General features: G+C 37.9%; 1 protein-coding gene and 1 pseudogene across 2 annotated transcripts; one reads left to right on the forward strand and one right to left on the reverse strand.

The window, feature by feature from the left end:
- Positions 1-563: 563 nt before the first annotated feature.
- Positions 564-8,058, reverse strand: LOC149117878 (collectin-12-like). Its single transcript, XM_089286885.1, has 5 exons — positions 7,573-8,058; positions 7,430-7,466; positions 4,347-4,551; positions 3,535-3,704; positions 564-3,070 (listed from the first exon to the last, which is right to left on the reverse strand). Exons 1-5 carry the CDS (start codon positions 7,639-7,641, stop codon positions 2,808-2,810), a joined length of 744 nt encoding a protein of 247 aa, XP_089143011.1. The 5' UTR covers positions 7,642-8,058; the 3' UTR covers positions 564-2,807.
- A 3,454-nt stretch (positions 8,059-11,512) lies between these two features.
- On the forward strand, positions 11,513-13,798 carry LOC149117879 (uncharacterized; annotated as a pseudogene). Its single transcript, XR_016203168.1, has 2 exons — positions 11,513-11,679; positions 12,593-13,798. The product of XR_016203168.1 is annotated as an uncharacterized LOC149117879 (transcript).
- Positions 13,799-16,484: the final 2,686 nt, after the last annotated feature.

Genomic DNA, 16,484 nt, shown 5'->3' on the forward strand with positions numbered 1-16,484 from the left:
CTTAGTAACATTTGGAATTATTTAGGCGTGAACATCCCTAAAATGGACACTGGATAATGATAACTCCTTTTGGACACTGATCATCTGTGTACTGTACTGCATGTTTTCATTTTAAATGATTATATAAACTAAGTGGCCCTGTTTGACACATTTTAGTGCTTTTCTTGTATTGGTAATCATACGGTTTCGATTTGCATGAGTGAGTTTTTCAAAAAGCTGAAATTGCACGAGCCGCTTTTAAAAACTCGCAAGCTATAATTAAGGGTGTTTTTTCAGCAGGTGATAATGTTGCTATGGTAACCCATTGTCACAAAAATGATAATGTGTTCACCAATGATTGGGCACTTTTTTCATACCATGATTACAGCATCAACTGATAAAGAGTGGCTATTATGACCCAACAAAATCTAAGTCTTTGAAAGTGTTGTAAACTGCTCCCAGCCACCTTACTTATACAGACACAGACAAAAGTACACTGAGGTGGCCCTAATTTGATGTCATAAATACTAGGTTCCACTCTGACCCACTCTGTGGCTATACAAACAAGCTTTTGGGCCAAGGCATTTTGATTCAACCCATCACTTTGTTTATTCATTAGTTTTTTTTATTTTTTTATTTTTTATTTATTTTTTTATTTTTTTTTTCTTACTTGTTATCTGCTAGTTTGTTCGATTTTGCTACTCAGCTAGCAATATTTTTTCTGTTAATTAACTCTTCTGTGTAGACCCAACCAGCCAGTCCATACCCTAAAACGGCCTGAAACGTAGCAAGTCCAATCAAGTACAGCTTAAATCGTCCATAGTAAGGCGCATAACAGAAATCAACGAAGGCAGTCAAGACTGGCTTTTGCAAACTTGCCTTCCTCTTAAAGTGCAACAATGCCACAGCAAAAGATGGAACCAAGCAGCCATTGAATACCATAATCAGCGCTCCTCTGACACTTGCACATGATACACACTTCAGTCTTTGTTGTCTGATCGGACTAGAAACAAGATAATGCCAAGACAATGCAGTGATGCTTCCGCAGACTGGAGGAGTTAAAATGGCGGCCAGGAAACGTGGGCACTTCGTCGACACTCCACCGGCTGAGCGGTAAAAGCGCGGAATTATCGCTGTGAATGCAGCCGTTGATAGTCCCGTTAGTATTGAGTCGTTGGATAAAGTTTTTTCTCCTGGACTAGGTTTTCCACGCCACATAATTTGAAGGCAAAAACAGTGTGTTTCTCTTGAGCTTCTCTGTCATTTATGTTCCAGGCGTTATTTACACCAGGCCTGGCTACCCAACATTTTACTCATCCCCAATCTCCAAATGAAATCAAGCGGAGCCCCTAAAGACACGGGCCTATTTCACCCTTGTCTGACATCTTAACCTGTGTGAGAACAATTTTCACAACTTTCCAGCAGTTTCACTTTGCGGATCGATACTCCGAGTTTGGTGTATCGCGCATGTGCCCAATCATGAACGAACTGTGGTCATCTTTATGGCATCATAGGTTACCATAGCAGCACTGCGACCCCTTCAAAACAAGTGCACATGTTTGTAATTTAAAAAAGGCTCGGTGAAAACCATATTTTATTATTATCAGCGAATTGTGATAAGCATGTTGAGATACAACGTTTTTCAAAAATAAAAATAAATACCAAAAAACTGTGGGGTTTTTTCGAAAATTCATTATTAGTATTTTTATTATTACTATTATTACGATCATCGTCATCATCATCATTATCACCATCATCATCATCATCATTATTATTATTATTATTATTATTATTATTATTACATGCTACCGTATAGCTGGTTTTCACATGACGTCACTAAAATTCGAACTACAAAACTATTGATCTTCCTGAGATTTTACTTAAATGATGTATAAGAGCAGCTGAAAACTAATATTCATAAAAATTTTCGCTCCGAATGGGTTGTTGGTTTTGTGATAAACTACGCTTGAATTTCCAAGCTTCTGCGTGACGCGGCATTTACATGACGGCCTAGAGAGCTGTCATGATGGTTAAAAAAGTGACTTATTTCGGGGAACTTGGCTATCTGAACAGTTCACGTCTTAGAAAAAGTATTATTTTAATGTTTTAGGGTTCCTCGAGGGATAAATTCACGCTTTTGTAGCAAAACTCAGTGACAGATGTTTCTGTTGGTTTCCGGCCGCCATGTTGGTGCCCATATGGATGGGCCCCAGCATGGCGTCTCCATACAAATCTCTATAAATTTGGGTAAAAAATTTCTCCGCATATCTCGCATAAGAAAAATTGCTGTGACCAGAATTTTGGCGAGAGTCTTTGCATATTTACCTTCTTTCATTTCCCAGATTCTGGAATTTCTCTGTTGACCGGTTTTGATTTTTATTTTGATCTATTTTGAATTGCGTGACACTGAAAACCAGCAATTTTTTTAACTTTACAAAAAGGTGTATTAAAATTCGCTAACAAAAATGGTTTTCAACCAACCGTTTGAGAATTATAAGCACAAATTAAAGGCGTCTTTAACAGGCTGTTTCGTTGCTACGATAACTTATTATGTTATCTTGTTTGACAATAACTGGGTGTTTGCGAGATACCAGTATTGTTTTGTCTTGTTTCATCTCTAACCTTCGTATTTGTTCCCCGAGAGGGTCTCGCTTTTTACTGACATACAATGAGCCATTCCCATCAAAGACGCCACTGAGAATGAGAAGCGACCTTAAGTCCACTGCTCTGTCATGTTTGCCAGTCCTCACAGGTCAATGTAATTTTTTCAAAAAATGTGAAATAGCAACTCGCATCGACACCATATTTAAAATCCAGCTAGGAGTACTTTAATTAATTGTATCGTAATAAGAGGACTGCTCTTTCGTATGGAGGTTTCCAGACAAAACTCCATCTACTTGTCTGTTTAACTCGCAGACACTGTGTCCCTTTGATTCTGAGGAACTGCGAACAAAGTTTATCGAATTACATCCGGGATATCTTTGACATCGCAGCAAGCACTCAACGTCACTCGTCGCTCTAAAACGATTAATCACATGACCAGCCAGTATTTTCTCCGGGAAAATTTTGAAAACGTTGTTGAGAGTCATGCCTGCAAAGTAATCCGGAAGAGCAAGAGATAATTACAACTTATATGTAGAATCGGCGAATGGACTTAAAATTGATAGCTAACAATTAGAAATACAGTTTTAATTAATTTTCAGCTGAAAAATGCCCTCCCCCCCCCCCCCCCACCTTTTTTTTTTTTTTTTTTTCACTGACATCAGAGACCTGACATGCAAAATAACTAATACTGATAGTTAAGAAATGGGCTGACAATTTTTGATCAGACAGAGATTCTAACACCCCATCCAGAACATCAGTTCAGTACTCGATTGGCAGAGTTATCCGATCCCAGACTCTTAGCCAGTCCGTAAGTTTCGCAGTGGGGTAAACTGACAGAAAATTTTCCAACAAACGGCATAGTAGATATCAGTCAATGTGTCGTGGCTTCGACGATTTTTTAATCGTATAAGAATAAAAAGTAAACAAGACCAAAAGGATTTCATGGCGAACCTATCTCGCAGATAAATGATTGTGATGATGAACAATGCTTGTCGTTCCACTTTCCTCGAAATGAACCATAATCTGTCATCTCTCCACACTTTTCGCTCAGGCTGTCGGGAGCTCTAGTAACCCAGTTCTTGAATTGAACTTTTGATCCATCCACCCAGTGAAACACGTTGCTAAATGGTTGAGATAGGTACGAATCCAAACAAAAAAGAGACAAAATGAAAGAAAGAAAACAAATTTAATGATTCTTATGCACCATTAGTTTAGTCAGAGTGCACTTCTCTTCGTCGGCCATGTTGGTTGTTGGTTGATTCTTTAGATAAAGGCGATGGCCAAGTTATTAACTCTTGAGTTAGACCTAATAGATGATCAAGAGAGGCAAGAGATTTAAGCTACAATACAGACCTTATTCCCAGACTAATCTTTCTGAAATTCCAGGGAGTTCGAAAAATAGTCAATCTGTGAAGCGAATTTTACTCACGAGGACGGCTCAATCGCCTTACACGTTGCTTCATCCATCACGTAAGCTTGAAAGGGCCTGCCCAGGCCTTGAAAGGGTAACTTGAAAGTGCCTACCCGGGAAAAAGATCTAAAAAGGGGATTAACTCAATCTACCATTTCATCCTCTCTTGGTTTTGTATTAGGCGTGCGTACCCTCTGGAAACCATTTGTACGGTGTGGTTACATCCGTAAACTTGGATAGTTTTACCTTATTATAATATATTAAGGAAGTTCTGAAGTATTTGAACTGACTATTCAAAAACGTACTTTAAAAGAGTACATAGATTAGTTTAACATGAAGTTTACTATCATACTTATCGTCTCTTCTGAGGCCGATCCAGAGAGTTTTCCCAACAGCAAGATTATCGTAAACAAACGACTGTTTGTTTGCATCCCTTATAATGACGAGATCTCCTCCGAACGCGTTACATACTTTTCTAGCTTCAACCCAAGTCTTTCTCTCCGGTAAGAATTTAATGCAGTGATTCTGATATCGCAGCCAACCACTAAGACATCGCTCTATGTACGGGAAAATGAGTGACTGTTTTATATTTCATTTTCAATTTATCTTTGGGGTTGGCAATCGATTGAAGGTGCTTATTATCCAGCGAAGGGTCATTTCTGCGTGGAATATTTCCTGAAAGTCGTGCCATAACACGTGAAGGACTATGACAAAATACTAAGGACATTCAACTAGTTTTAAAACATGAATGAAGCAATATTCTACTTGCAATGCAAACTGTACTCACATCAATGTATTGAATTGTAACAGTTTCGTAGGGCGTTTGCCAATGAGGTTAATCTAAATAAACTGAGGGACAAAACTGTTCAAATAGAGTACATTGATGTTGATTCAGATGTGGAAGTTGAAAACAAATTCACAAGAAAACTCGGTAAGGTTTCATTCAAGACGGCTTTACATCATCCAGCGGTTTGTTCTGCTAGGAAAACAGATCACTAAAGCAAGAATTCAAATGCGTCATTTTCAGGCAAATTTTCGTATCAGTATATCTCTAGAAGGGATGAAATCGTCAGTAAATTGATTTGAATCGATGCGAGCTGATGCTTCACTTTATCTTTGTGCATGTTATACATACGCAAACTAAAAACCTATGCCGCGATATCTATGGGTTATTGACCAAGTGTGAGGTCAAGATGGCTGGATGTTGGCCAAGTTCTTTTTTTTTATTTTTTATTTTTTATTTTTTTATTTTTTTATTTTTTTATTTTTTTATTTCATGTCATTGCCTTGCAGAACACAGAATAAATGATTACAGTACTAGATACTAGATACTACTTGGGAATAACTACTTACAGAGCTGACATTAACTATTGTACTAGACGAAACTTATTATTCTTACAATACTATACTTACAATGTTCACACTAATAGTGTTTACAGCACCTTTTAATCCACAAAAATAAATCTAACACATTACAATAAAAAGAAAAAAAAACAATGAAGATGGTACAAAAGGGAAGAAAACGAAACAAGTGTTTCAAGTGTATTGTTAGGTTGATTACGTATAGCATTACTAGTATGTGAGAGCGAAGATAAAGAGCAGATTGCTGTGAAAAGCTCGTAGGTGACAGCGTATGTACGAGATGGTTGGCAAAGTTGATAGCTGCAAACGCTTCAGAGGAAGTGATGCTATCTATCAGTAGGTATATATTCTGCAAGAGGTTCCCATTTTTCCATATCGCCGCTTTTTGTCTCCAACTCGAGCCTTGATTTCAGAAAGCGTAAATAATGGTCAAAGTTAGGGGACATTTCTTTAGATTTGGCTAGCCAGATATGACGTCGAGCTAAAAGAAGGCAATAGTTAATTTGAAGTGCAAATTTTGACGTTTCCGGTTTCAGACCAAAAGCTGTAATGTTTAATAGGGTGGAGGTTTTGGGCATTAGTTTTATACTTTGCAGCCATTCTGATACTCTTTTCCAAAAGTTAGATGTCTCGTGACATGTCCAGAAGAGATGCATTAATGACTCTGGGCCTTCTTGACAGAAGGTGCAATTATCATTTGCCTTAAGCCCAATTTTATATAGAAAGTCATTAGTTGCTAGACGTCTGTGCAAAAATTTAAACTGGAATTCGATCAGTTTGGTACTCCTGGTGCATCGTGATGTCAAAAGGTATGCTGAGCTCCAGTCGAGATTTTCATTTCTTGAGTAGCTACAATCTAGAAGCCATTTCATTTGGCTGTTTTTTGGAACTTCGCCTTTGATTCTTGTCAGAATTTTGTATACGAGTGAGCTTACTTTTTTAGTCTCTAAAAGCTTAGTGCAAAAAGGCTTGTACTCCTGACTATTATCATGATCATCCACTTCTTTACGGAGGGTCTTTACAGCCGATATTATCCCGTAATATTTAAGAGGAGAGACACTTAAGCTGTATTTTAATTGAAAATCATTCAAAGAGAGAAAGTTGCTGCTCCCTGGTTCTTTTTTTACGTGGTTATGGACCGAGACGGAGTCGAGGTCCATAAACTCGCAAAAAAAGAACGAGGCCAATATCCAGCCATCTTGACCGAACAAGCTTGATCAATAAAGGATTTATTATATGGCTTTCGGGGAAATTTTTCTTGCGGGACACGGCGGGTATTCCCGAGCTCCATCTTGCTCGTTCGGGTAGCCAATCACAGCGCAGGATTTGATTCATCTTACCCGCTCACGGAGCTAGCCATATAATAAACCACAATAACAACTATGTAAACAAAATGAAATGTAAGAAAATATGATTGTGTTCAAGTGTATGACCTCTTTAGGCCGCGCACATAAAATGTTTCGTTTCCCATTGCCTCTCGTGAAAGAGAGGCGATCGATTGTTTAAAATCTATTTAAATTAAAATGAAATATAAAATAAAATCGGGCAAAAGAAATATGTTGACAAATTAACAAATGCATAATTTCAAACAGGAATTGATTTTTCTTCCCCATAACAGCCTGTTTACATCGGAGCGACTATCACTCTAAAAGGTGTTCGAATATGTCGTGGATGTCAGAGTCTCTTGAGGATGTAAAATATGGTGCATATTAATTAGACTTGGGAACCCCCGAAAAACGAGAGCAGGCGATATTTAATTTAATCAAAATTATTTTGAAAAAAAAAAATGGGTTCTTAGGCTGCTAGATGGAAAACGAAAGAAGCAAAATTCATAACAACTGATCACACTTAAGTAGAAAACCACGGTTTTCAAAACTAAACATGTCATTACGCCATGTACTTAAAATACATGTCTCTATAATTGTCTAGCTTGTACACGCATTTTTACCCTTAGCATTTAAATTTGTTATAGTTTTGAAATTAAGTCCATATCTAGGGTAATAAGATTTGCGGGTAAATATAAGCGTTCGTTATCTATACAAAAGATTTGGCGAAGATCAATGTTGTTCTTACCTTCGACTGGAACGGATGGCGGAGAATCAACAGAGTTCTGAAAAAATGAATACCGATTACAATATGAGCTGTGCATACAAAATTTACTAACACTTATAACTAAAACATGCTCCATAGATTTGATTAAAAAAAGGACGACTTACCTTAACGTGAAAACACAGTGTTGATAACAATAAATAAGCCAAGAATATTCTAACATACGGTTGCACCATTATGTTGCCTTATCTGTCTCCTTTTATGATTAAGACATCACTGTGAGTGAAAATGCTGTAAAGTGCAACCTTACATAATCGAATTGCTCTTCTTTTTGTTGCACATTCGCTTGTGTTTTGAAACTCTTTCTTTCCAGATTGACACTTCTTAGGTTTCTGTTCGCAGCTGTGTTTATAGAACAATTGCATTTAACGCCCACGTTGACTCTACGTTTTTGGAAAAATCAACTTATAGACGTCTCTTTTGGTTTTATTTCGCTGTGTTATTGAAGCTGTGTTCTTGTCGATCATCACGCATAAAAGAAAATTACAGATTCAGTGTTCGCTTTGAAGTTCAAGCCAGATGCCTTCTGCTAAGCTTTGTACATGTATTGTAATGAGTTCCTCTCCGATGCATGGAAACAAGCTGTTTGTTCGAAAAGCAAAGTACCAAAAAATATTACTGCTCTTAAAGTAAATTGACAGCAAACACCTGTCTATTCTATCCCATTGTCCAGTTGATAAATGAATTACTGATTTGTTTCTTTTGCGAGTAAGTAACTGAATATTCTTTTACGATCGATAAACGCACTTAATATACCATCGCTTAAAACACTGATAAAATGTCATTTTTTCTGCTCAATTTTCTAGATAATTAATTTCGATTCGGATTCAGACTTAGACATATACTATAAACAAGAAATATTTACCTTTATATTTATATTTATTTTTTGGCGCTGCGTTGAAAAACAGACCACGAATCTTAAAATCAATCTCTCCGCTTCTTGGGTCGGTAATTTCAGTCGATATAAATTAGCATATATTAGTAAGTCTCATATTCATTCATGTTACGTTCATACCGGTAACTCTAGCAACGTTGACCAATCAGAAACACCACAGAGATGTTTGTAGACAACGTCATCAAAGGGTTGTTTTCCTGCTCGAATCTTTTGATTCCCCTCTCCCCTGGGAACGTCAATTGAAGCAACAGAGCTTTAATATACCTGTTTCGTCATTTTACGTAAAGTAACATGCGCCTAATTTGAACAGGTAATTAAACAGTTAATTTGTAGCTAATTAGCTGTTTCTCTTACTCTAAACTTGTAACGTGGCCAGGTCTTGTTTTCCTCTTCCGCCGGCCTCAGGTATCCTCTTTTGAATATCTCTTCAGTAGCTATAGCGGTCACCTCATGGAGGAGAAAACATAAAATTGGAGTGTACACGGTCGAGGCGTTCAAGCCAACTGCTTTATTGCCATAAAGCACCAGACAGGCCCATCGAAGCTTAATGATCTTTCAGTTAAAGGCCTAGCTTTTTAACACAAAATTCCCAAATAACCACTCTAAGTTGAAATAAAGTGTAGGTGCGGACTATCCAAAAAGAGCTACGTCAAAAGATAGAAAAACAAATTTACAGAAAATGCTTAAAAGTATTTTCTGTAAGTTCATAACTCCACATAAACTAAGAGGTGTCAAATGAGTAGAACATGATGCTGTTGGAATAACTGAACAGTCTTTACAGGGTGTTCTATCGCAGTATTTCCTTTAAAACAGGTTCTTAAAAGGCGTCTCAGTTCTGTTTTTCACTCAGGTCCCGTTTGCATGGGTCTGGACAAATTTTTGCACGGACGAATTTTGTTCCTAGACCGCCTGTTTACATGGGTCCGTGCAAATCCTGTTACAGATTGCAGCAGTTTTTACACGGATCCGTGCAAATTTTAGACCAAACGCGGCTTTAAATGGCGTTTTTACGTCTATGTTGTGATTGGTTATCGCTAATGTTTTAAGCCAATCATAATGCAGCTGATGCAGTACGCGGCAAATCAAACATGGCGGCAGACAAGAACTTTACGTGGTTTGATGAAGAAATTAATTTGTTGCTACGTGTAGTTATTGACTACAAAGCAAAAAAAGCAGGGGAAGGAGTTGATTGAGAAACGGTCAGGAGCAAGTACGAAGACGTAACCCAAACCTTTTTTGGAAAAGTACCCTGATAACGACAAGGAGAAATTTCCCCGACGTACCAAGGGGTCAGGAAGCTCAAATAAAGATCGAATTCAAAACAAACTAAAAAAAAAAAAATCAGGTTAATCCGTCTAAAATAGCGATGCATGCTACTGCCGCTCGTCTCGTCATATCTGTAATCTGCTTTTGTTTGTTTCTTTTGTCTTAAATTTAACAAAATATAACAAACCAGGGACGAAATGCAACAAAATGTTTCATTTTTGCTGAGCAGCCAGGCAAAACATAACTAGATTCCAGGCCTTAACCGCGCTATCTGAGCAAAAAGTTGCACGGTTCGGGTGTTTACACGAGTCCACACGAGTCAGTACGACACATGAAACCGTGCCGGTCAAAAAGTTGACCTGCTTTTTTCGTCCCAAACTGGCACACTTGACCGTTCAAAAATTTGTCCAGTTCAGCCGGTCCCGTGTAAACGCATGGTGGAACCGTGCGAGTTTTTGTCCGTGCAGAAATTTGTCCGGACCCGTGTAAACGGGGCCTCAGTTGCAAAGCGACGCCGCGACTTTAAGCTTCTACCCCGTTTTAAAAATTCTCATCTTGGAGTCCTGCTGCTAAAAGTGAATTATCATTCTCCTCTGGACGTACTCTGCATGAAAAAAAGAAATCAATTGAAAATCTGTACCAACCAATGCATATGCAGACGAGAAGAAGTCGTCCACCTCTTGAGATCTTGTTAAGTGTGTTCACGCAAAGTTCACTGCGTCTTTCATTTTATCTAGGAAGGTTTAGGAATTGAAGAGCTTTTGAATATTAAAGCGCAGGTACGCTGATTTTAAGAGCACGATTTTGTACGCGTTCTACCTCTTGTGAGAGGTAAGAGGGCAGGGCGTGGTGCCATACTACACAACAATATTCAAGTACAGATCGTATCAGAGTAATATAGATAGTAATTGGGTCTTTAATCTCAACGCCTCCTCTCCGAAGTACTCGGAGTATGTAAAGGCGGTTAGTGGCTTTTTTGACAGTGATTGTTCCAGTTTAAGCTATTCTGAAACACTAGACCAAGTACTTTGTGGGAAGTGACAAGTCCTAGCAATTGATCATCGGTCTTTAATTGAGGTAGTTTCCGTTAGCCAAATCCCTCTATAATATTGCATTTGAATCTCGCACATATTGTCCTTTAAACAAATGTAAACAATTATTAATTGGATGAGGTTTTTGTGATATCCAGAATAATCAAGGTCGAGGTAGGGGTTATCAGCCGAAGCCGAAGAATGAGGCTGATAAACCTTACCGAGACCTTGATTATTCTAGATATCACAAAAACCGAATCTAATAATTGTTTCATTATACATTTATTATACATTGAACGAAAAAAAACAAAAATGGAAGTCATGTTTTTGCTTTTTCAATGACGGCAAGCAACACAAAGCTCGCGAACTTGACATAATTACCCTTAGAAATCATGCACCGCAGTCATACATGACATGATTACCCGTGACCTTGAGTGTCCTTGACATGATTATTGTATAGTCTGCAGCTAGATGACTTCACAGGTGCTGATTTAGAAAATTCACTGTACGCTTTCGGCCAATCAGAAAAGAGATAGTGAGTTCAATGTATAACAATAAACAGAATCGCGCCCATTGAAAGGCATCGCCGGGAAAAGTTAGGCCTCACGGAACGGTATCCTCCCCCTTGGACCCCTGATGCCCAATTTTTTGAGACATGCGCAGAGTACTTTCTTTTGGGAAACTGCTGTTCTTAGGGATACGCGGGCTGAACTCGCTAATGTTTACATTCAAGCTCAGTCAAGCAAATTATTTTAAAATTGCAACAAAATGTCGAGCTGATGGGACGAAAAAGAGTTTACGGCAGTCATTTTTCCCGGTTAAATCAACCATCAGTAAAGAAGAAGAAAGAATTAAATTACCAATGAAAATGTGAAAAAAATAGCTGCAAGCAGTGTCCGAGTAGAATTGAAAAACCTGTCGAGCGAGGAAAAAATCGACAAACTCGAGCGAGGCTGTAAACGCCTACAGTGTGAAAGTGCCCGGCCTGAAGAGGACAATACAAACTCTACGACGAAGTATAGGTGAGTGTCTGCTCAAGTAGTCATCAAGCCGTCTATAAATCTCCTAAAAAGTGGTTCTTAAAGTTTTTGAATTGCCAGTAAAAGCCGCTTTCCCACAAACACATTAAAAATTCGTGGCGATGTCAATTAGTGCGAGTTTCGATGTTGTTACTAAAATTTTTAAATTCAAACTTATTTAACGTAATAATATATTACCACCACAAGGGCTCAAGGAATACTTAAAAGGAAAATAGTTTTAAAAAGTTTGTAAAATGAAGCAAACTAAATGGTATGGTCACATAGGACACGGCTGTGTCAAAATACCAAACTTGAAGCGGCGATTTTGGCGATCGAGTTGGACGTTGAGTTCCGAGGCAGACAAAAATTTAATAGCAAACTCTGGACTGGATATCAGCGCTTCACAAAAAAAAGGCTCCTTCATAGCTGGGTACGCTGTAAACAAGATTTGAATCGCAGCTAAATGCTCTTTTGAAAAAGTCTGCTTGCTCGAACCATTGCAAAATGTTCAAAATTAGATAGATATTTAGGTTATTTTTAATTTTATATTACGCCAGTACTTCAGGTACTTTCGTAGGTTCATGTTAAAAAAAAAAAAACAGCCTTTTAACCAAAAGCGACCGACAAATTTTAGTCTAGTCGTAAATTTTGTGAGAATGCATTTTCCCCCAAAGGGTTTGCCTGCCTTTCGTTTTGTAAATTAGCAAGTCAACATCTCGAATCGATATAAGCGGACCGCTGAGGAAACAGTAACTTTCAGAAATCCACACAAACACACTGTATACTTTAGTTTTTCTATCCTTAAATTTATTATTTAAATAACACAAAATACAAGTTTGTACTCTCATAAAACTTGTAAGGCCCTATTTATCATAGTAAGGAACAGTTTTTAATAACGACATTTTCATATTTACAGTATTTTTGAGAAGAATTAACAATGACCTAAGGAAAGATGTCTTGAAGTTACAAAGTGAAGCAAAGAAGCATGAAAGAACTTTGAAGTCTACTGAATTGAAAACTAAACAAGTCGGTAACAAACTACGACGGACAAAATCTGCTTCCACAAAGCTGAAAAGACAATTAAAGGAAAATGATGAAAATGTAAAGAAACCTAGGTATTCCCTTGTGGATACATTTTCTCATGGCAAAAATGGAACAAATCATAGAACAGTCATGTTTATGGCCTGCATGAGATGTTTACAGCATGCATGTTTGCTTTCTAGCCAAAAGGCACCCATTGCATTACATCTAATTTTCAGTATTTTATTCAACTGTAGCCCCCCAACAAATGTTGTTGTCTCGCCATCCACACTGGCAGACTGATATATCCTATAGGGGGAGGCCAATAAACTGATATTATGCAAAAGATTTGCAAGTAGCCAATATGATTTCCATGTATGGAGTGATGACTCCAACAAAGCTGGCGAAGAGCAGCACATTGTAGGTGTCCACAACTGGTGCCCAGAGATCAATAAACCCAGGGCATATGTCCTTGGTAACAGTTTGTCAACATTGTACAGTCTTTGAACATTGATCTTCCATCCACTTTGGACATGAATACCACCCAGTTACCTATGCAAGAAGAATGAAAGTCAAATATGGGGTGGCTCTTTCTAAAAATGTATTTTTGTAAAAAGATTATTTTCAGTTGTAAGAATTTCATACTAAATAAATGTGCTTCAACTATGTTCTATCTGAGATTCAGGTAAAGTAATTAGTTTGTGAGGAGTCTTAGCTATTTGTAAAATACAAATTATTGCAGTGTAAATAATAGTGATCATAAATATCAAAATACTTCTGAGTGATTATAATGTAATACATGATTACTGTAGAGTTGTACAGTCAGCAGTTTACAGTGAATGTGAATATAAAAATACTTCTGAGTGATTATAATGTATGATTGCTGTGAAGTTGTACAGTCGGCAGTTTACAATGGATTTGAACATACATAATTGTTTTTCATTATCATTCATATGGGGCTGTTGTTTAAAACTAGCATGATAAGTAAGCCGCATAATTTTCACAGTAACAAGGTTGAAAGGAATCGAAAGTAACTTAATATAGTGGAATGTAAAGCAGAGCAGTGTTTATTAAAACCTGATGTAACTGATAAAACGCACAATAGACTGAATAATTTAATTCCCTCCCAAAATTTCATGAAAATATTATCAACAGCGGGATGTCTAAACAAGACCACCTTTATTCAGATCATTAAAAATGAAAGAGCCTATTATGTTGGAAAAAAATCATTACTGGAATACCAAACAGTTTTTGTGGCTTACTAATCAATACTAGCAGGGGGTAACTACTTGCATTTACCTGAAAGAATGAAGCGTGAACTCACCTCTCGTAGCCTCGAATTTAACGTCTCCCAAGCTGTCTCCGTGCGCTTAGTGCATTCGATATTTATTCCACTACAATATCTTGGGCGCGCGGGGAAAAAGTTGAAATAACTTCAAGAGCAATCAGTCTAGGCCTCTAGACCTTCATTATCCAGGAAACTAGAAGGCAAATCTCGAATTTCACCGTTTCGGTTTTTCGATATCACCGCCTCTGCCCGCTGAGGACGGCAAAAAAGCAAAAAAATACGTATTTCTGCCACTTACGCGACGAAAGAGAAAAAATTAAAACGGTAAAACTTTCAGCTGTGCCCCATTCTTCCTTCTTTTCATGTCTATGGGCCAAAAACTTCGCGTTGGAAGACGATATTCAGCCAAGAAGTTTACAATAATTTGACTGGAGCAAGTGTTTCCGAGAAACCGTTCGACTGCGCATGTCATAAATTTTTTCCTGCTGATGTACTGCATACCATTCCGTGAGGCCTAAAAGTGGGATCGGTACCAATAATGCCATGAACGAAGGTTGGAAAGGCTACCACCGATTTCGGTCTCTTAAAGCATCCAGAATTCCCGCGTGTATTCATAACTCGATATAGGCACGCTAAGCATGAACCAACTCTTTATCATCCTGCAAAGTTTGAGAAAATCGAATTTTTCTTTCCTGTAGAGGTAGAGATGATCGTTGCAGCAAGCTGTTCTTAATTAGTTTCTCATAATTGTAATAGTCTGTTGATTACAGACCAGTTATAAGTTCTCACGGAAACCTTTCCTAGGCAACAATTAAACACATCAGTCGTCGGCTCATCATTTTTCAACTCTTTTAATCTTTTATAACAAAAACCAGGAGGTGAAGTAAATATAGGTTCGTTTTGCAAGAAATATTTCAGAATTAAACGAAATGTTGCAAAAATTCCCAAGATATAAACTGTGAATCAGTAAACATTTACCCGGGAAAAGGGCGGATAAGTGTAACTCAGACAGGGATTAGTTAACGTTCATACCGAGTTTGAAAAACATTAAATCAAAGCTTGGTTTACCATTGTTCACAGTACATATGCATTATATGCAAAAACGCAAATACCAATTATCGGTTAAGTTGGTAATCTAATATTTTTTCAACAAAAATCAGGGAGGTGAAGTAAAGATGATTTTGTTTTCCTCGAAATATTTCAGGAATTTAACGAAATATGCAAAATTGCCAAAGATATAAACTGTGGCACGATAAACATCTGTAACATTTACCTGGGAAAAAGGCGGATTAGTGTAACTCAGGCAGAGATCAGTTACAGAATAGCGTCCATTGAAAAACATCACTCAGAAAAATGCAAATGACGCGAAAAAAGAGACAGAGGATGGGTAAGACCTGTCAATCAAGTAATCCCAGTGTAGGTTGTTTTCAGGAGTATTGTTCCAGCTTCGACTGACTGCTCAAATTTTGCGTTATTCTTCGGAGAAGAATAGAAGTAGTGTGTTTCATTAAATAATACTTTATGCCGCAGCAAAGCGAAGATTTCAGGTAACATTTCAATGTTCGGGAAAAAAATTCTCGCTTTCTCTGCTTTTACTCTTAATTTGTTAATTGATATTTTAAATCAAATGTGCCATAGACTGCAGAGTTTGCCAAATCTCGATCAAAAACTGTCCTTTTGTTGACAAAAATGTTCGAACGATAAAATTTGAGTTAGCGAGAGAATGGCTTAAAGAAATTACCTAATACTGCTGTTAAGCGAAGACATCAATGTTCAATGCTTCAGCGATTGGGCGAAGCGAAATATGTCTTCTTTCGGGTGGGATAACTGGATTTTCCCCAGGGGTAGGTTGCTTCGATTCTTTGCCGTACACTACATGCTCTTTTGAAATGTATATAAGTAGCCTTTACAGATGGAATGTGAATTTCAAAACTTTCAAACAACACTTATTACTCCATCTGTATCTGTATTGTTTTCAAAAACCCCACTTGAGAACTTATAATATTCTTTTGGGAATTCGTCACTCAAGGATCGCGGCGGCACCCTTTGCAACCTCGTTCACAGGTCAAACCCCATTTTTTCTCGGCGGACGCTTTTCAATGGGGGGATTCTGTCTACTATGGTTTAAAGGGCATTATAAGCAAAAACGCAAATACTAATTATCAGTTGGTAATCTACTCTCGTACGGTGCACATCATATCTGCAGTCGGCTGAGGAACGAGCTCCCCTTGCGACGGTAATCTTAGCAAGACGTTGGCAAAACTTAACTTCTGTTCATCAAGATGAAAAACAAGTTGATTGCTCTCCTGATTGTCCTTGTCGCCGTATGCTGTGCCAAGCCTAATCACGATTTTTTCCACCGAGAGTTTCGCCAGCAAGACTTTCAACGTCAAGACAACGCCCGCTGAACTTGCGGTAATGCCGGTTTCTTGTTGCACGAGATCGTCTCTTGCGGTGTTCTATACACTTTGACTTGTTAGCTACCGTTTACCGTTTACAT

This window comes from Orbicella faveolata, unplaced genomic scaffold (assembly GCF_042242905.1).
Source record: "Orbicella faveolata isolate gen_17 unplaced genomic scaffold, um_ofav_v1 contig_1, whole genome shotgun sequence".
Classification (NCBI taxonomy): Eukaryota; Metazoa; Cnidaria; class Anthozoa; order Scleractinia; family Merulinidae; genus Orbicella; species Orbicella faveolata.